The following is a 22,090-nucleotide window of genomic DNA, read 5'->3' as shown; positions in this document are numbered from 1 at the left end:
TTTGTACAGGCACACAATTAAAAAAAAAAAATTAAATCTACTCTCAAGAGTTCACAGTAGTACAAAAAAATCAGGCACCTGTTACATTCAAAAAACATAAAAGGTTGGGTAAAGGAAGAAGATCAAAGCTCAGTACTTATTATGCTGTCATATATTTTTCTTACTTTCTCTCTTGGGAGAGAGAGCTCCTTTAGTATTACATACTCCTTTAATACTATTTTTGACCACATTCATTTACTGTTTTCATACTTAAGCTACTGTTCCAAGCAGTTGTTAATGCACCAACAGTTTTGGATGTCTTGATAAGATGCCTTTCTCAATGAAGAATATTCCAGATATCCTGAAAACTCAGAGAAAGAGAGACTATGTCTGAACAAACTCTATTCCTGAAAAGCTCTGACTAAAGGGAGCAGGATAGAGCAATTCTGCTGCTCTTATCTTCTGCCTCTTTATGCCTTTTGTACTCAATGCACCAAAAGGCAGGTAGATGAGGAATGGTTGAGTGTGACAGAAGAATGGAAATTGACAACACATGTGAAAAAAGGTGAGACTGGAGATACAGAAATTTCCAGCAGTCAGGAATGATGAAAAGGTGACAGACATGTTGTTTACCTGCATGAGTGAAAGGAGAGGACAATAGTAGGAAGGATAGGGTCTGAGTACATTATGCACATACTTGGAAGAATCACAGAATGGTAGGAGTTGAAAGAGACCTCTAGAGATCATCCAGCCCAACCCCCTGCTAAAGCAGGTTCCTCTTGATCAGGGGGCACAGGAACATGCCCAGGTGGGTTTGAAAACCTCCAGATAAGGAGACTCCATGCCCTTCCAGGGCAGCCTGTGCCAGGGCTCTCTCACCTGTACAGCAAATAAGTTTCTCCTCATATTCAAGTAGAACTTCCTGTGTTCCAGCTTGTGCCATCACCCCTTATCCCATGACTGGGCACTACAGAATACAGACTCATGCCATCTGAGTGACTGTCAGAATAAAATTAAAGGAAAATTATTTGTTTTTTCACATACAATGGGTAGGTTTTGAGTAATAAATAATGCTTATATTACATGTGTATGTACAGCTGTGGCACCAATGTAACCCCAGAGTTCAGGAAATGAAGAGGAACTCTGATTAAAACCTGTGATCAGCTTAAAGTATATTTTCCCAAGCTATTCTTGCAGTTTTTTTTTGTAATTCTGGACATAGTTATACATGTATATCAGATAGATGCAGATGTGTTTATTAGATCACAGCTTTAGCATGCTGAGCAAATTTTTCTCACATCTCTATTAGTGAAAGAAATATGTGTCTCTCAGAAGACTTCATTCAGTTTTCTGCACAAAAACCATGTTTGACTCTTCATACTGATTGGTTCATGTTATAATTTCTTTTTGTTGTTGTGCATTATCTTGCTTTTTTTTTAGTTAGAGCTATCCCAGTTGTGTGAGCTGAGCACTTTTGAAATGTCTGTCTTGTATTTCTTATTCCTACTATATGAAAATAATCATGTGCTCTCTATTTAAAATTATTCACAGATGGTGTTAGAGACCCAACAAGGCTCATCAGGCATGCTCAGTGTTGGCCTACCCAGGTGTTTTGGTTTTTGTTTCTCTCATTAGCAGTACTTACCCTTCAAGGTCTCTTTACCATATAGCCAGTAAATCTGAAAAAAACCAGGTAAATACAGAGTGAGCTTTCATTCTAGACTATTAAAAATGCTAATGAGCATTGGCATATTGTGCTTAAAGAGACACATGTGGGATAAAACTTTGTGATGAGGTGAGGTTGTTATGGTCTACAAGTGGAAAGAGACTCCAAGTACTCACGTGGCTGTTTAATGAAGAGTTTAAGAGGAAGATGTAGAGAACCCTCAACAACAGAAAGGATTTTGAAGGTTTGTGTTTTGCCAGTTTCTGATTGATAAATGTAGAAAAGCAGGTTGTTTGTTTTCTTGTTTTGATGGTTATAATATTTTTTTTCTAAAGAAGGGCAATGGTCTACTTTGTGCCGTTAGCTAATGAAAACGCTTACAGATTTTGGATATTATTTGAAGAGATGTTTAATGTGAAATCAGGGCTGGCTAAATGGGGGAAAGGACAGAAAAGCAAACATAACAATCTATTTAATTAGTGGATTTTTAAAAAAGTATTTATCTCATAAGTCAATTCCTACAGCTTTTTTTTTCCTAAATAAAAGTTCAAGTGACTTCACTTCATGCCTTGACTTTCAGAACCTTCAGAGATATTTTTTTATAAATCCAAAACAGTCTATTCCTGTGTGCTTTAAACTTTTCTGTCTTGTCTTTAGGAAAGTAGAATTGCTGTATACCTGGTGAAAGGAGGAAGGGATTAGTTTCATTAATGTTTCATGAGAAGAATATCTCGATAAAGAGCTCTAAACTTTTAGGTGCTATAGTTGCAACACTATTTTGTGATTACATTGTGCTATCTGTCTGAGAAACAGTACTCGAGATAGAGGGAGAGGAAAGAGAGGTAGACGATTGTGTGAGCCCCTGTGGAATCTCTTTTCTTGACCATTTAGCAAAGAATGCACAAGGTAAATGTATGGTAAAATATAGCACAGGTACTTATCCTCACATTAAACAGTCATAAAGTTGAAAAGCATTGAAAAAATGTGTCCATATAGGAGTGGGTTTGATACAAATGGTCCTCACACCTGACACAACTTAGTAGAATTGCAAGCTACTAAAGTCAGTGTTTGGAAGAAAGGACAAAGTTAAGTATTTCTTTATTATTCTTGGCCTCTCTCTGAGAGACCTGCTTACCTTCATGGATTGAAGTTCACTATACTTGTGTTTATTATGAAGTCAGCCTGGGATTTTCTGTAGTGAGCTTTACATGTGTAAACTCTACTGAAACTTGCTATGGTAAATTACCAAGATGTATGTCATTAAAAGGTAATGGACATACACTACATCTTTGCAAACCCTTATACTCAAGAATGTGGGGGAAAAAAAAAGTAGTTATCCAAATATATGGGATAATCCTTCCTGCTGTGCTAACAGGATTTTAAATAGCTCCAGTATTACAAGATGCAGAGTGTGGACTTGTGTCCCTTGGCTTGGTTACATTGAAAGAGGATGATTAACTGAACTTTTTGTGTCTGATGGTGCACCTCTGCACAAGTCATTGTTCCACCTTGTCACAACTGAGATGTGGGAATTGCACAAGTGTTAGCAAAGGGGTAAATCTTTGATGCAAGTTAAGACAGAAAGAAACCTGTGTTTAAGTTTTAGATTAAGCATAGCAATATATGTGTACTGGTTCAGTTTTAGTTTCCATCAGCTGTTTGAATAGTTACGTTACTTCAAGTTGGCTGTATAAAGTAAGATAAGTTGATTTGGGTGTTTTGTTATGTTTTGGGAGATGATCCCTGGTAGGAAGATTGTGTGCTAGAAAATGAAATGTAATTTTGATACCATTAAGCGTGAAATGAATTAAGTGCTTTTTGGAGACAATACTTCTTTGCTCTTCAGTGGTGACTTATTACCACCATTACTATTAGTAGGTGGTTGATATTTAAAATGAATTATGATGCTGCTTATTGTCACAGCACATTGACTGGTTAGGTGAAATATGCATAACAATCAGCTTTAGCAATAAAAAACTTGAAACAAGAATTTTTCAAGTTTTGGAGGTCCTTGTCTACTGTAGAGTACTCAGAGACAGATATAGTTTGTCATGCATTGACTTTATTAATTTGCTCTCCAAGGCTAAATGCATCATATGCCTTTGCTGCAGTAAACATTAAATAACCAATTGTCATTTAAAAGAGAAACTAAAACATGATAAAATTACTCTTAAGTTTTTCATGGAAAATATATAATAAAGCCAAACATATCAAGCAAAGTCAGGGTGCATTTCCATCAGCTTTGTACAGAAGTAGCCTCCCTGGTTATCTTTTTGTACCTGGACATACCCTTTTGTTCATCTTGTATCTGGATTTTTCTGCTGAGAATATCGGTATACTATAGGATGGCCTACCTCTAGCAGGTGGCCATGGGCAGCAGATGGCTGTGATCCCAGCTCACAGGTGCTTCAAAATCATCAGAGTCTGTGTGAGCCAGACATTGTTTTAATGTGCTGCTGTATTGGAAATGTTCCTGGTTAAAACTTCTCTGACATCTTTTGGATCTACAGAACAGCCACTGCAGGATGGGAAATCAACCTCAAAGCTGACTTGTTTTAACTATCTTGTAATCTCTCAGGAAAAAAAAAAAAACCAGAGATATTTAACCAGGGATTTTCTCTAACTGTAAAGCCTTTCCTTTGAGAATTTCAGATATCTGAAAACAGGAATATTGAACTATATCTTTCATTATATTAACACTTGAAGTATTTCACCTTTTTTTTTCTGCAAGCATTTGTTTTTGTAAATGATCATTATTGTGCTTTTAATTAGAGCTGCATTTTTGTGGATGTGTTTTGGTCACTACTTGTCATTGTTCTTGTCTTAATTCTTTATGAGTCAATACAAAGCTAAAGTGTCTTTCTACTTTGCTGGATCAGTACCAAGGCTCCAGTCAGCATTGCAGGTCAAACTGTAGTTGTAGCAGACTTTTCTGAAGCAAAGTCATATGCATCTCAGAAATATGTGACAAAATGTGGTTTGTGTGAACATGTGCTGTTCTACCATATTCTGCTTGCAGAAGTTTTCCTACCCTTAAATTATTCTATTTTCAAAAACTATCAAATGTATATCCACAGTTTACTGATGCATAGGGAAAAGGATGGGAAAACATTTTTATTGATATATGTATTGTAGGCTTTCCCTGTTAAGGTTAGGTAGATGTGGTCTTTGCAAGGAGGTGTGGGATTGCTGTAAAGGACTCTGCTGGTAGAGTCTCATTCATGTAGATGTGCTTGCCTAGTTCAGACCTAGCACTCTGCTGATAAATCCTGCTGAGAGACACAGTATACTAGTTTAGGCTTAATGTTGTGTTAATACAGTTACCTGCTGAAAGGCTATGCAGGCATGCATAAGTCATTCTATCCCCTTGAACTCTTTTTTTTTTTTTTTTTTTTTTTTTAGCAAGGTAAGACTCAAGTAATTCATAGGCAGAGAGTCTTGAGTCTCATTTTTCTTAATAACAGCCTCCTTAATCCATTTGATGCTCTAATGAATAGAGATGCGTTATACTCTGTTCTTCTGACGAGGTAGGTACAGCTGGGGAGAGACGATTTGCTTCTGTGTTTAAGTTCATGGCTATTCTTTGATGCATTCAAGATCATTTAATTTCTATAACTCTTCCAGTGTCCATTTATAAAGTTAAGAGACTTCACAGTGAACATAAAAGGCTTAATTGTGAAAGTGTGTTCACTCAGTTTCTAGGTTCAAAATACAGCCTCATTCCTTGGATTTTATTCAGTCTTACGTGCTTATCTTTGTCAGAAAGGAAAGTAAAGAAACCACTGATTGGGTTAACAGAGTGCATGTCCTTAACACAATGTCACATTGCTTCTGTACTTGGTCCTTCTCCCTGTCCCCCAGTGTGGAGTGACCAGAGCAGAGGCACATCTTTCCCACTTCTTTAGTGTCCTCACAAATATCATCAAGAGTTTGTTTTACTTTAAGAAGAAATTTGCTGCCTTAAATGAAGAAAAAAACCCACTCAAACCACTAAGATGTTTTTCATAGACCTATACTGGTTTGCCAGCTGTCTAGGGAGGTGTCATGGTATTGGTATGGATGACTTAAAAATTAAGCCTTTCTCCAAAGTGTTAGTATTCCTGAAGACCTAGGCATGGTTTATAGTTGCAGTTACGAAGTCCAAGGCTAAGTTGAGCAATTGGTACCTTACTCCTAGGCTTGTTTCATTACATGATGTATGTTTTTGTTATGTATTTCAGCATTACTGTGCTGTAGTGTAATAATGTACTCCAATTTGAGAGAACATAAAGTTCCTTAAATTACTAAATGAGACATGCATTGTGAAAACTAAACCCTCAGTAGAGGAATGAGGGGGAAGAAAAACATCAAAGATTATTCTGGATATAGTCAGTTACTAAGATGTGCTGTGTAACCACATGTGTTTCCATGGTCTAGACTTGCTGTACTGCCCAATTTAGACTCCTAAGGCCACCCAAATGTCTGACACTTGTTGGGCATTCAGTGACCTGAGAGTTCTTCAGTCTGTACTAATTATCCACAGGTTGAAACCTCTATTAATTTTTGCTTTTTTAATTGTGTTTTTAGGCTGCCTGTTTGAAGATGACCTTTGCAAGTCTTTTGAAATCTGTGTAAATGGTAAGTCTTCAATGTTTTGTTTGCTGACTACTCTGTCCTCCACCGTGCAATTGCTATGTGGTCAATTCAATAAGCCAATTCTATACATGAAGGAGAAGAAAAGAAAAGAGGGGGCAGTGGGGAAGCTACTCCCCCCTCCCCAACCCAACTCAATACCAGGTATGACTGTTCTGGTCAGCATTTAGGAGAAATTATATAGTTTTGAAAAATCTATTCAATCATAGCCTTTTATGTGGCATAGATTATAATTAAACTAAACACACTGAAATATGCTAACATTTAATTTACCTTAATACAGGGTGACAGTAACTGTTTTGTTCAGGTGGTTCATCCTTTTAGAGGATAATGTTGGGTAATTATAATTCTCCTTTTCTTCAAAAGGTTGTTATTTATTATAATAAGGTCTCAAAGGAAGACTACTGTTTTTCTTGATTAAGCTGCTTCTTTTTTCTGTAATTTTATTTGAACTATGCAGAAGCAGCTTTCTTCTGCTCTCCTTTGCAATTTATTTTTAATAAGTCAAAAAAAGCCAATACAAATGTATAAATGAGTCTAATGAAATGGTAGGAAAGATTCTTTTTGACAATAGTAAAAGAATGTTGATGTGCTATATGAAATAATTTAAGTCCTAATGAAGGGTGGACCAAGTTTAGAGAGATATCTTTTTGAAGTAATTACTGTTGTGAAATATGTAGATCCAGAATTAGGGATTCTATATGAAATTTCTCTTTGTGAATGTATGCAATAAAGAAGCAGCTTTGAAGCAGCTTTGTTTTCTGTCAGGAGCTAATAATATGAGTCTATTAATAGATAAAGTTTATTAATATCATCATTTAACAAACATTTAAAATGAAATGATATTAAATTTCCAGGCCTGTTGAGTGTTAGACAATACATGTAGGAGAAGGAGTAAAGACATAAATATGGTTGAGGAGTTGGAAGGAATTAAAATACATATAAGGTTAGTAACAGTGCATTTATTAAATGGCAATTCTTGTATAAAAGTGTCACTTGAAGTTGTTCCAATAATATGCAGTTCTGCACTGACAATTTTCATGACTGACATCATGAAGGGTAGTGGCCATTTTATGCTGTGGTGCACTTTGCTGACTACCAATGATATTCAGTGCCTGGCTGTAGTCTTCCCCAAGTATATTTATTAGGCAGTTATGATAAGCCACTCTTTTATCTGGCAGACAGTGTATAATGGGGAATTTATGCAACAGATGATAATAAAGAAATTTATATAACTGATAGCAAAAATTCTTCAACAGAGATGTTCCTATAAAGGTTACTTCATAGCCTCTTGCTCTACCTGTTTTTGGAATTGAAAATGCAGTTTCTAAAAACTCGATGTGACTTTCATTAGCATGCAAAATATACACTATGGAAATTGTATCTTAGAACTAAAACTGGACCTCTTCTGTAGATCTACTTTTGTTTGGGCACAAGGAACTTAAGTCAGTAATGAATAAACCAATTATCAGTTGTATTTCCTAATGACTGATCTTTATTTAAGGAAATACATGCAGAGGTTCTGTCAGTATGTTTAAGGTCACCACAAAGTGCTGGTTTATTTTTTTTTTTAACTCTAACTGGGCAAATGTTATATAGAGTGGATTTTAAGTTCTGCATTTGATTGAAGTGAAAATACCTCAGTCTTGGGAAAATTAACAGACACTTTGGAAAATCATACTTTGAAATACTAAAATGCTATCTGAATTTACTTTTTATATGTATTAGATGAGAGATGGTTGCTTCTGAGTAGTCCTTTCCAGTTTTTCCTGTGCAAACTGCTTCTAGTTCAGCTCTATCCCTGAAATTTTTCAGAAATCCTGATATATTAGAATGTGAGTAGTTTGCTGGATTGGAAGCTCAGAAACTTAAGTCTGTGAAGGTCACTATGCTCAGGAGCAGAGCTTGCTTTGTGTATTGCAAGGTCGTACAAAGGTTTGCTGCCTTTACCACCCAAGTGCTTCTTTCTGAAGTGCAGTATGAATGTGGGTAAGAAAGAGCAGGTACGTTTGGGTAGTACCTTTGAATCACCTATGATCTGCAGATCTGAGTCTGACTCCTGCAGGAAGACTGATAATTTTGATCTTTCTCTTGACCTCCAACAAAGGTAATTTTCAAAATCAAACTCAGTTTGTCTATGGAAGACATAAGTCATGGTATTTGCTCTCATGTTGTGTCATCGGCTGAAGACTAAGTACTTGTCATGCGTCAGACTTGTAAAAGGATAATGAAAACACCAATAACTGAGCTGTTTCATAACTTTAAAAAATACTATTCTCATTCATTTTGAAGGAGAAATTGTGACTTAAATGTTGATAAATGTTCATTTGTATGAATAAAAAATGTTAAGTGACTTTTATTGTTAAAAGTAATGCAATTCAGTTGTAAGATCTGATATAAACAGCATAACTCTATCGATTGCATCACATCATATGCCCTTTTTGCAGGGCAAAGAACCTGCTGTAATAATGATTGTTGACTTTTTGGCTTCAGTGATGGGTTCTCACTTATGTTTGTTTAATAGCTCCAGTAGCATTCATGCAATATTAATTTATTTCCATAAACCTTTTATCAGTTTCCTGAGCCGCACTGACTCACCAAGTGTTTAAAAAGGAACATATTGTTTCATGTTTATTTTAAATGGCATAAGGATAAGCCAGACAAAAAGACTGAGTTTGTTTTCCTGGACTCTTCTTTGCAAAGCTAGAACTTTGCAGGGTAAAGTGACTTAGGCATTAGGTGTCACTTATTGCACTTTTGGTATGTAATTATCTTACAGTTGGAGGAACTGCCATTTTCACCCATCTAAAATGCTTAGAGCTTGAAAGCTTGTAGCTAAAAATCTTGATATGGAAGTTGGTTATGCTAGAGCCTAACAGAAAATAATCTGGCATGCTCTAAGCTTGGAAATGCTTCCTCCTCAATAAATCTGATAGGCTGCTAGAGATGCCAAAGGAAGCAAATAACATCCTAATTAAACAAGATATATAGACAGGAAAATAATAATATAAGGAATAGGATTTGAAATGAAGGTGTGTGTCGTGACACTGTGGGTGAAGGAGGATATGGCATTCACGTGTTCACATGAGTTTTGGTGTCTGGATAGGCAAATGAGTTTGCCTATGTGTATTTCTATTTTCTTAACTATATGCCTAGATGTGTTTGTATGAATAAAAAAAAAAGAAGTATCGAACGAATTTTCAGATCATCTGTGGGACAGAGATCCTCCACTTATCACAGAATCTCAAGAACTGGAAAGGACCTCAAAAGACCATCTAGTCCATCCTTGAACACTCCTTGTATATATTAAACCTACTACATAGTTATATATTAAACTCAATACAATTGGATAAGTGGGAGTATGTGATGTTCCATTTTGCTTTTGAAGTGATAGCTTAGCTTAGCTTCCTTGTTGGAAGGTTAAAGAAAACATGGCTCTTGAAAGCAGTAAAGCAAATACTAGTTCTTATCTTTTTATATAAAATCGTGCTATTGAATTCTGGTATCATCACTGGGAAATACGCTATATGGCATAGATAAAAACATTCATTTCAAAATAACCATCCCTTATTGTCCTCATTTCTCCCTTTATTAAACCATTTGAACTGCTAATTTAGAAGGATTGCATTCTTTCCTTTAGATTTGATTTCTTGATATTTTGCTTCAGAAAGAAGCTTTGTGCTATATTTTATCCATGCATGGATAACGTGATGTCTTTACTCCTTATCAACAGAGCTTTTATAAATCAGGGTAGTTTTATTTATGAAAGATGTTGTGGCTGCAAGCTGCCTTCTCACATGAAATCATAACGGGGTTCATGCAGACAGATCAGATGGTAGAAAACAGCTCTGTGAGGCCAACCAAAAAAGTTAATTAAATACAGTTGTTGGCGCAGTGTGCATCATTAAGTCAAGCCTCACTGACAACTGCTAAACTTCTCCTAGGAAGACATGGTCTAATGTCTGCAGCAGGATTCTGTGCTTCTGAAATGCTGTCTTAACAGCTATGCACAGCTGAATCCATTTTGCTTTATATGTGCAAGCTGCACTTGTTAGGAGGGACTCAAGTTTGCATGGTATGTCAAAGGTGTCCAAGCATTGCAGTACAAAGTCGTGAGCCTTACCAAGTTTGACTGTCTCCAGACTGATCAGAATATTAATAGACTTTTTTTCCTCAGTTACGGAGCTCCTTGAATACTTGGAATATAAGTGATTGCGTGTGCTGGTGGTGAGCCATAAATGGTAACATGTGCTACAGATGATAAGGGAGAAGAGTCAGGATCCTTGAAATGGTTTCTTGAACTTAATGTGTTACACTTTGAGGTTTTCCAGATCATTGCCTAGTGGGATGGAATTAGAAGGAGATGCACCTCGGCATTGTTTAGCTAACAGATGTCTGCAGTTACATCTGCATTTGCGAGGCACTGCTCTTACAAAAGCCATCGAGGTTTTTGTCAAGTGGCAGTATAAATCTGTGCCGAAGCTTCTCAGTAAGCATCAGTGCTTGTTATAACTAAATTCAGACTTCTGAGGGATAATGCTGTTGCTGTATTGTGTGTACAGAGGATTTCTGTGCTTTCCAAGGATATGAGAATTTTTCACAAATAGCCTAAGCCCTAATACTTCCCTCTGTGATGAACCTGATGTCATTTCTAACCTGAATTCTGGGGTAAATGAGAATACAGGTATGTTTGGAGTAAAAACCTGACAAGATATTTAAATGTAAGTATTTACTTTCAATGGTTCTTCCACAGTAGCTCAAGGAAATCATGGCATTTTTCTGTTTTTGTCAAAGACTTCACACTTACATAACATGTAATTAATCTGAAATAAAGGATGAGTTAACACCTAAATATTCGGGAGAATCTGTGGTTATAGGATGATGCCTTTAGTTATCAGTAATATGTTATATTACTTAAGGACTTCATACACACATAATTATGTGGAAATAAACACTGATTAAAATTTGTTTGCTTGTTTTCCCCATACTTGTTCTCTGCCGTGTTATGTGACAGTCGTAACAAGAGCAAGCAAATAATCTAGAGTTTGGGAGGAAGACTCATGTTTTCCATTAGCCTGTGTGCTGCCTCATGTTAGCTCTTGCTTCCCCACATCTTATGGAAGTCTGAAGATGTATGTTAATGACAGTGTCAGAGCTCCTCAGGATTAAAAGGTGAAAGAGATGCTGCACCACAACTTCTGTTATGAACAACGGTAACACAGTGAAAATGACCAGGAGCTGATCACTGGACGAATTTGAGGCTTTCTCAGCTTTACTCCACCATGCTGTTGCTTTGCAAAATATATTGTACCAGCTCAGTTTCTAAACTAGGGGGATCTGATTGGCTCTTGGCTATATGTAACATTCATTAACATGAACTCTTTCAACATTGATGCTGTTTCTGAGCTATTTGAGGCAAAAGCACTGTGAAGAAATAATATTTTGGTCTTACTATGAGATCAAAAATGCCAATACAGTGATGACTTCTATTGCTTCACCTTGCAATAGAGTGTGGTGCTTGCTTTTTTCCTTTCTTCCTTGAATGTCTCCTTCACAGGAGATGTCGAAAACCTACCTGAACGAGTTCCTGTGTGACTTACTTTAGGTGGTCCTGCTCTGGCAGGGAGGTTGGACTACATGATCTTTTGAGGTCCCTTCCAACCCTTAAGAGTCTGTGATTCTGTGAAGAAAAGGCCCAAAATATATTCCAATCTATGTTTGTGTTTTGTTTTTGTCTCAATGTGATGTGAAAATAGCTTGTGTGAGATAGAAGTGTTTAGCACAACTGGCATTAAAAATGGAGTAATGATCAAAGGTGGAAGTTTCAATCCTCTCGTTAGGAAAAGATGCTTAGCATGGTAATACAACTATGGTAATCCACTCTCCCAACTATCCCTAAAAGCTTTACTGTGGGTTTTTTTGTTTGTGTGCTTTTTTGTTTTTTGGGTTTTTTTTTGTAGTGGAGAATTTTAAGTTGTAGCTCCTGCAGGGAACAAAACCATCACTCAGACTTTGCTGACAGCCTGCTGTTCAGCACCATGTTAGAGGCAAGTATGTACATCTATAAATCTACCACCAGCCATAGGTAATCATTCATATTCCCGTGTCCTGTGCTAGTAAATAAGTCTTGGAGCTGCTGAGTGTTGCATGGTGTTATTTCATGTGGACTGACCTTCTTTTTTCTTACACCTCAGGCAAGAACTAGGCAGGATCTGGACCATTCAGGGTAACTTTGAAAATGTATTAGATGCTTCATGGAAAACATATGATGCATATCATATATCTTATTGGTGTGTGGTGAACCCATTTGTTAACTCTTGGGGTAGGCTATGTAGCCACTTGTTAGCCCATCTCTTGAATGTGTTGCAGAGATGTTCAATGGTGTTAATTGTTTTTCTGAGTATAATGAAGTAATGCAATGGTAACATTTGGGAGACCAAGGAAAAGTACAACCTATTGGAAAATAGTCATTACAGACTTTCAGTAAAATTTGTGCCTGATGAGTCATTAAGCACAAGAGACTGTAAAGGACAGTGTGGTCTGTAGAGAAGAGAACACCAAGGGATAATGTTCTGTCAATGAGGTGGAAAGCAAATGAATCTTAGTTTGGAGTGACACTTGCAGCAGGGTGAAAATCCATCATGTTTTTTTCCCTCAAGGGGCATTCAAAAGTGTTATGGTTTACTTCCTGATCGAGATGTTTGAGTTGTGGCTTTTGATAAAGTAAAAGACAGAGTTTTTTTCCTTAAATTGTTCACGTCTATTAAAAAAAATAACCACCAACCCCTGCCCTGCATGAATATATTTGTGAACAAAGAATAGTAATAAAAATTGTAAAAGCAAAGGAGACATGTTATTGGTGGCTTATCAGTGAAGGCCCACAGCAATATTGCAACTATAGGGCAACTCCAGATTTGAATTAGATGATTTTTTTTTTTCCTGGTCTATCTTGTATTTAATATGTTGATTACTTACAAATGCATAATTCCAAAAATGAAGTGTAAAATATTGTATCTACTTTCTTGTTTTGTGCTTCACCTAGTCTCTTTTAGATAAAAAAATGCAGTATTTTTCCTTTGTTCCCCTGAATATCAATATGTGAATATTGTATCTGACACAGCTAAACACTACTTCACTATCAGATTAACTGCTGTTGTTAATTATCAAGGTACTCTATTAATTACTAAAGACATTGACAGAAGTGTCTGAAAGAGGATAGACTAGAAAACTTTGAACATATTTCATGCCTGAGAAAATTGTATGCTGCTTTAAATAATCTTGCTATCTTTCAAAACTTCAGTAATCTTGTCTAATAGTACATATGCATAAAATACAGGATCGTGAATAAGACTTCAAAATGTACAGCTTTACAAGACCATTAATGAATGACTCCTGAACATTCAGTCCACCTACGTGCATTTTCTTGGGTGCGTGGGAGGCAAAACTGTGGATTTCTTAAACATCTCCTGAATAGCATTCTTTTGGTTATTTCTCTACAGTTACAAGTTTCTCTATGCTTAAGATCACATGCTTTCTTTTTTTCCACAAGAATTCTGCCAAAAACCCTTCTCCTTATTTGCTGGCCAGGTTGAGCATTGGTTGCCTGATCATCGTTTAGTGAACACTTTTTTGTTGCGAACTTCATAGTGTTTGACAAGCAATAATAGGTATTTGACTGTTGGGGGGGGGGGGGGGGAAGGTAGTTTACAGTGAAGAATACTGTGGTCCTGGCTAAGTAACTTCTCAAAGAATATGCAAGCTGAGTAGTAAAACCTTTTAATTTGGATGACTTCAGAAAACCTGCCTCAGCAGAGCAAAGCTGATTGCAATTTCTGCAAGGCAGTGACTTTTTTAGTTTGAAGATCACTTCTATGTGAAACTACATTCAACAGTAACTAACATCCATAACTTAATATGAGCAGCTAAGGAGGAGGGAACCAATGTATAGTATTCTAAATGTGTATATGAACTTGCATCTCAAAAGCCATAAATATATATGAAAATAACATTCAGTGACTGTGATTCATCAGAACAGATGAGCTAAAGAGAAACATTTTCTTCTCTTCATTTAAAAAATTGCTTTTAAATAATGTAGAAGTCTTATTGTAAGTTGTGTACTTATTACCTGGAGATCTTTAATTTGGAATGCATTGTGTCCAAAGTAGAATGTTCATCCAGAGAGAACTAAAAAATATATACCTTCTCTTTATTCTGATGCTTTTAACAAATTCTCTGTAATAGTGAACAGAGAGGGGCTGCTTTTTTTTTTTCCCCCTATGTCCTTAGTTATTAAATAAGAACTATATGAAAGTGAATTAATCATAGCACTGTTGATTAACAGGTAGAGAACTGCTAATGAAAAGTCATTCTCCATTATAAGTTATCTGAAGGCTTTAATTTAAACAGAATTTTCTTTCATGCTGTACAACTTCCATGGCAACAGCAACAAAAGCAACTGTGGAGGTAGACAGAACAATAAATGCATTTTATGGTCCCAAACTTTTTAATTTACTCCTTTGCTTAAATAGCTTTGACTGCTACTTTGCATAAGTTGAGCAATGTTTGGTTGCTTTTGCTGCTGTGTCACCATGTTCCTCCATTGCCCAAAGATAGGATCAGCATGATTTAAGAAGGTTGGTAACAGCAGTGGAAGAGGAAAAAGAATAAGTTTAATGTTCAGACTAAACTTTTGGAGAAGAGATGTCTGGAGAAAAAAAAGAGAATGTTTTGGTTTTTAATTTAATACTGCAAACATTTGTGTTAGTATTGAGTTGGCAAAATTATGACACGTTTGAAAATGTGTACCTATTTTATTCTATATTATCTTAGCCCATTTAAGATTGTATTTGGTTTTTCAACTGCAATATCTCACTGACTCTTGGAGATTAGCCTTGTATCATCATAGATTTTTTTTCTCTCCTGGAAGTAACAGGATAGGTATGACTTCCAAACAGTTGCATACTATGCAATTTTTTTATGGCAACAATGTCTCTTGTTAGTTTTCTGTGTCTGTTATTGAGTTGTGATTGATTCTTTCTCTATGGTGAGCTTCATAGTAGATGAAAATGAGACGTGTTATCCAACCAGAAACTATATAATCTAAAAAGAAAGAGGTAGAGTTGAAAACTGAGGAGATTCTCTCTTTTTTTTTTTTTTTTTTTAATCCTGTAGTGTCTCTCAACTCTACATCACGGTGTTGTATCTCTGTTCTGGTGAAATTTGGATAAAAAAGATATTAGATGTAGACTGGCAATTCGATGGATGGACACGATGGTGTGATTAGCAGTAGTGTCTTAGTTTATTGCACTCTTATAGATGACAAACTACAATACCCAATCACAATGAAAGCAGTTTAAATGGATTGTGGATTTCCAAAATGAGAGAAATTAATTTCCTTTGGAGGTGGAGTGTTTTTTGGGATGATTGTGTTATAAAATTTTAACTGATTTTCTAGCTTTAAGTAATAAACCTGACTGCTTCTTATGTTTATTGTGACTTGAAACCCCTAAACCTTTCAAAATCACAATAGACTTCTGTTATTCTGATTTCATCTCTTTCTAGGATGTTGCTTCATTTCCCTCCAATGTTTATCTTCAAAGCTGAAGATGTAAAGATTTAGTAGACTTCTACAGCAGTGATGTTTCTACTTTACTGACAGCCTACCTTAATTTTAACGGAGTTTTGCTGACAGTTTGTCAGGTGTTTTCTCTTGAATTTGTACCTATAATTTTGATTGCTTATGTGTTGGTTGAATGATTGTGTTCTATATATTTGATTGAGATAATCATAGAATCACAGAAGAGTAGGGGGTGGAAAGGACCTCTAGAGGTCATCCAGTCCAGCCACTCTGCTAAAGCAGATTCTCTTTGATTGGGTTGCATAGGAACACATCTAGGCAGGTTTTGAAAACCTCCAGAGAAGGAGACTCCACACCCTCCTTGGGCAGCCTGTGCCAGGGCTCCCTCATTCTCACAGTAAAAAAGGTTTTCTTTAAGTGGAACTTCTTGGGTTCCAGCTTCTGCCTGTTACTCCCAATCCTGTCACTGGGGACAACAGAAAAAAGTGCTGCCCCATCCTCTTGTCATATACCTTTTAAATACTTGTAAGTGTTAATGAGATCCCTCCCTTAGACTTCTCTTTCCGAGGATAAACAGCCCCAGGTTCCCCAGCCTTTCCTCATTGGAGAGATGTTCCAGTCCTCTGATCATCTTGATGGCCCTGCGATGGACTCTCTCCAGAAGTTTCCTGTCTTTCTTGAGCTGTGGATCCCAGAACTGGACACAGTACTTCAGATAAGGCCTCACCAGGGCACAATAGAGGGAGAGGAGACCCTCCCTTGACCTTCTGGCCACACTCTTAATACACCCTAGAATACTGTTGGCTTCCTTGACCGTGAGGGCACGTTGCTGGCTTGCATTTGATTTGCTGTCCACCACGTCTCTCTCTTCAGGTCAATCCCTAGCCTGTACTGGTGTGTGGGGTTGTTCCTCCCTGCACTTGCCCTTCTTGAACCTGAGGTTCCTCTCTACCCACCCAACTCAATCTCATGTACAGAGCAACTCCACCTCCTCACCTTGTTGGCCTGTCCTTCCTAAATAGCCATCAGATCATCAGAATCTCATCATGGTGTGCAGCTGAGTGTTCATTGTTGCTTTTCCTGTCCTGACCTGTTTCTCTGTTGGATGGAGTGGCACACACTTTGCTATTTCACACCCCATGCCAGGAGTTAATTAGTGTAATTTTTCTATTATTGACTGCTCCCTGTTCTTGAACTGAGGGGTCCAGAACTGGACATGATATTCCAGATGCAGTCTCACAAGGGCAGAGTAGAGGGGGAGGAGAACCTCTCTTGACCTACTGCCCACAGCCCTTCTAATACACCCCAGGATGCCATTGACTGCCTTGGCCACAAGGGCACATTGCTGGCTCATGCTCATCCTGCTGTCCACCAAGACCCTCAGGTCCCTTTCCCCTATACTACTCTCTAAGAGTTCATTCTCTAACTTGTACTGGGACATGGGGTTATTCTTTCCCAGATGCAAGACTCTACCCTTACCCTTGTTGAATTTCATTAGATTTCTCTCTGCCCAACTCTCCAGCCTGTCCAGGTCTCATTGAATGGCAGCACAGCCTTCTGGGGTGTCAGACACTCCTCCCAGTTTAGTATCATCAGCAAACTTGCTGACAGTGCCTGTGTTCCCTCAGAAAGATCATTAATGAATATATTGAACAGTACTGGACCCAGCACCGACCCCTGAGGGACTCCACTAGATACAGGCCTCCAACTAGACCCTGCCCCATTAATTACCACTCTGCCCTCTTCCCTTCAACCAGTTCACAATGCACCTCACTCCCTGATCAACCAGCTCACACTTTCTCAGTTTTGCTGTGCTTCAGCTTTACTGAAATCAAGATAAACAACATCCACTGCACTACCACCATCTATCCACCTGGTTACATCTTCAGAAAAGGCTACCAGGTTGGTCAAACATGATTTCCCTTTGGTAAAGCCATGTTGACTGCTGCTAACGACCTTCCTTGTTCTTTAAATGCCTGGAGACAGCACTCAGGATAAGTTGTTCCATCACCTTTGCAGGGATGGAGGTGAGGCTGACTGGTTTGTAGTTACCTGGCTCCTCCTTCTTGCCCTTTTTTAAAGACTGGAGTGACCTTTGCTCTCCTCCAGTCCTTTCTTTTTGTGCCTTTTTGGTTGTGTGTGTGTTTTGTTTTCTTTTTTAACTGGTGCCTGTACATCAGGTATCAAGATCTTAGGGAGCTGCAGATCTCCTCATTGTGTGAACCTGCATCTCCAAGCAGAGAAATACTTCCTAATCACACAAAAATACAAATCTCAGATGGAAGGCCTACAAAGAGCTATTTATAGAGGTCTCTTGCAGGATGCTGGGGACCATGCTTACAGGTTCCTGCATGCATTGTAGAGGTGGAAATGTTAGTCCCAGATACCTGGGATAATCCCTGCCCTTCCCTTGGCAGCTGGTCATCTCTCAGTAACATGGGGAAGAATCATGCAGCTGGGAGACAAGCAGGAGGGGGTTTAATCCTGTTGTATATAGTTTGGGATGCTTACTTGAATGTCAGTTATGCACCACAGAGGAATCGTTTGGATTAAAACCAAACAAAAATATATATATATATATATCCAGAGATAATGTCCAGTTCCCCGAGGCTGAAAATTGTACATAAGTAAATGGCTATGAACTGCCTCTTGTCTTTGAAATGCTGAAAAACTTACTCCTATCCTCAGCTTATAGCTCTGTGACTGTTTTATATGTTTCAACTATGCAGGAATTGCTCTGTAGTCTGTGAACTCTTAGCTGACTCTTTCGATGGAAAAAATTGCACATTACAGCTGAATAATCAATGACATAGTATAAAGCTACTCCATTAAGGGAGGGAAAAAAAAGTAAACAATGTGATAGCTCATCTGTTCTATCAAAGTTGATTATGATATGTGAGGTTTTTTCAGTGAAAAATGCAAATTAATGCAGGTCATTGATTTTAAAAAGTATTATCCTTTGCTAGACAAGGAGATTTTGTAGGCAGTCTAACAGACTTGTAGAGGAGCAAAGCCATATGTCACTGCAGCAGAGCTGTCCTTTGGCTTGAATAAAATGAGAATGTGAAATTTTATTGCTTTGGGTGTTAATACTGGTTATAATCAAGATGAAACAGAATTATCTACAGTATCAGTGTGGGAGATACCGCAGTTCAAGTGGCAATGATTTCTTGGTGGGACAGATTTATTTCTACTTGTTTACTATCTGTGCCTTTGAGCCTTGTTTTCTGCACGGCTGGATATGTGCTTTGCAGAGGTCTGTGAGTGTTGCGCACAGAGTGGCTAACTCCCCCTGTGAGCAGCATCTTGGAAAGATCTTACACAATTGCACTTGGAGAAACTGTGAAGCATATTGATTAGTGACCTTTATTAAGGTTGAAGAGAATCTGAGTGGAGCTTTACCAACTTGTAATTTTGTCTTTTGCTGTTAATATCTAAATCAACTTCAGTCTCAACTAAAGAATGCATCTCTTTCTGGCAAGGCTGAGAAGATGACTGAGATACTTTGGCTTCAGATGCTCCTTACATCATTTAGTGGAAGTGATAGGGTCAGCAAAAGTAGTGATTTCATTCTTCTTTCAGCTGGGCTGCATAAAACTTTGGTGTCTGTAGCTCCTCATCTCAGTGTTTTTCCATGTTTGGCCACACCACCCTCACCATCCGGAGCAGAGTGAGACTGTGACATGACACCTTTTTTTTTAAAAAAATTTCTTCTTGCCAGAGCCTGGGATTCCCTGTGTGAGCAGCATTTACTGCTTAAGGAAGAGGAAGCTGATTTGTTTGTTTTGCAAATCGAGTGTGAGGATACTCTCTGAAAGAGAGATACTTCAGCAGTGTAGAGAGGGCCTGGAGGCATGTGAGAGAAGGAGGAAGGGAGGGAATCCCAAAAGTGGTAAAGGCTGGGGACACCTTGGCTCCCTCCAGCCCTCCTTCCCATCTGCAGCCTCACACCCTCAACCATTCTTTCCCAGTGTGTTTCCTAATCTGAAATTCAGTTGTGCCTCCGTGGACGAGGGGTCTACTAGGCAAGGAAAGGAGCCTCAGTGTTGGGTGAGGAGCAGACACGACTCTGGATACTTTCTGAAAAGGACACCTATGGAGAAAGCACAATGGTGGAGAGTTGTACAGCCAGTGCAAATAAATTATTTTTGCTGCTTCAAGACTGGGATGAAGAGGCCAACAGTGGGGCCAGGCTCTCGGATTAACTTGCCTGTTGTCTTCTGCAGCACCCAGTTGAGTCAAAAGCACAGAAGTTGTTTAATACACCAGATCCCCACAGAGAACCCTTGCACATTGTTTCTTTTGACACTCCCTTTTACCTCCACTTCCATCCCTAAATCTGTTACAAAACCAAAGTAATATTAATGTCAAGTATTTTTCTTTAGATTCAAAGTAGTCCTCTGTGCTTCTTGCTGTGCTAGGTCTTGACTTCTGAGTCAAGTGTCACGTTATATTAGTAGCTTAGAGGTTTCTAAAAGCTTTATGTAAACCTGAGAGATATGTAATATTTTGCTAAGGCTATACCTCAGCAGGAATTTTGAAGAGAAAACTGTAAAAACTAGTATTTAATAGGATTTATTGTATATATTCAGAGCTAAAATGTAAATACTATTTGTTGTAGGCAGGCTTTGACTTTTATATTTTAATCAATCTATAATTTATTGTTGTTAATGTAGAAAATATTTTATTTTCATCCTTTAAAAATATTATTTGCTTTTAAAGTAGGAATCTTGGCTTTTTTAATGAGGAAAAAATACAAAGCTCTTGAGGAAGAATATTTTATAGAGCTGGTTGCTAATTTTATTAGATGCATCACTGTTTGCTCATTTGCATCAAGAATACTCATGTGAGGAAAAGGCTAAAAGTCTTGGTTTACTTGAGGGTTTAGCTTCAGTGCTAGAGATCTGAAAGATTGATGTAAGATACAAGACATAATGAGAATTAAGTTTCTTCTCCTGAATCTTCCATGTCCTTTTGAGGCCTTGTTCTCGTAGAATATGAAGTAAAAAAAAAATAAGTTGTTCTTATGAAAGAATGTGCCAGAAAATGTTGTAAGACACAGCGCTTGCGTAGTCATTGCTCTTGTTCCATAGGTGGTGTGAGAATTCAATTGTTTGGGTTTTTTTTAATTTTCCCTTGTCAGTCAAAAAAGAAAAAAAATCTGTGATGGGCTGATGTGATGGGAATTTAGTATCTCCTACCTGATAATTCTGAGCAGTTGAGAGTCTTTGTCACCAGTGCTGAGTAAAGCCAGTTGGCAGGGGTAGCGAGTTAAAGGGCCTGACTACCTCGATTAATCAAACAGGTTTAGTCTATTATCACTGTCTTGCCCTACCCAACAGTGGCTCAACTGGATGAATTAGCTAATCTCCTTTATTGTTTGTTTTGCCTGATGCATTTGCTAAGTTAGGATGAAAGGTGTGAGCAGTGTATGGCTGTTAGCTGAACAGGCTCAACTGACAGCCCTACAATGTCAGGGTCATGACTGAAACTACTGCAGAGAGGGGCATAACTGGAGAAATATAATCTGTAATTCTGGAAAAAGAACTACCATTACTTTAGTAGTAACGTGATCTGTCAGGAGTTGTTGCCTGTGTGGCATGTGGAATTGTGGATGGATGCCATAAAGGCAGCTCCATCAATTTTACGGGAAATTCTGAATGAACAGATAAAGCCAGATGCCAAGTTCTACTCCAGAATTACCTAATAGCCTTCTTTGTATGCCCATCTTTATTTCAGTGGGAGACAATGTTAAATTAGTAAGCAAGGACATTACATAGTGAATTCATCAACAAGTTTTAGTCTCAAAATATTTGCTTTCTCTGAGGTAAGCTTGAGTAACAATAAGGTGGCTTGACAAGTATTTTTTAGTGCTGGATTTGAAATACTTGATGTCCATTTTCATTTTTTTCCTGTGAGACAGTTGAATAATCAGATGTAGTGGCATTATGCATGGTGGAAAGGAAATCCAAAGAAATTGTTTTGCCTGAGATAAGTCTGAGAGTGCTAGAAATACTAGTTAATATGCCATATATTCAGCCATATACCTTTTCCCATTAAAATTAGTTATCAGAGAATGAGAGAGGATCAGTGAAATTGGTGTGCAATAACAAGGAGTAATAATGTAATGGGATGTGGAAAGTGGATGGATTGAGGACTGGTTTTGGTAATAGTGGAGGTAGCAAATCATAGCTGCAGAAGATTCAGAGAATCTGATAGAGCTGACAGCTACAGTA

General features: G+C 37.7%; 1 protein-coding gene across 1 annotated transcript in view; it reads left to right on the top strand.

The window, feature by feature from the left end:
* The window catches only part of PTPRN2 (protein tyrosine phosphatase receptor type N2), a 656,903-nt gene that overhangs the window by 64,560 nt on the left and 570,253 nt on the right, over nt 1-22,090 (top strand). The window contains exon 2 of the mRNA XM_061996660.1: nt 6,212-6,262. Within this exon, the coding sequence (XP_061852644.1) occupies nt 6,212-6,262 (51 nt within the window). The remainder of the gene's footprint in view (nt 1-6,211; nt 6,263-22,090) is intronic.

Source organism: Colius striatus, chromosome 5 (assembly GCF_028858725.1).
Source record: "Colius striatus isolate bColStr4 chromosome 5, bColStr4.1.hap1, whole genome shotgun sequence".
Taxonomy (NCBI): Eukaryota; Metazoa; Chordata; class Aves; order Coliiformes; family Coliidae; genus Colius; species Colius striatus.
This window is presented reverse-complemented; position numbering and strand designations above follow the sequence as displayed.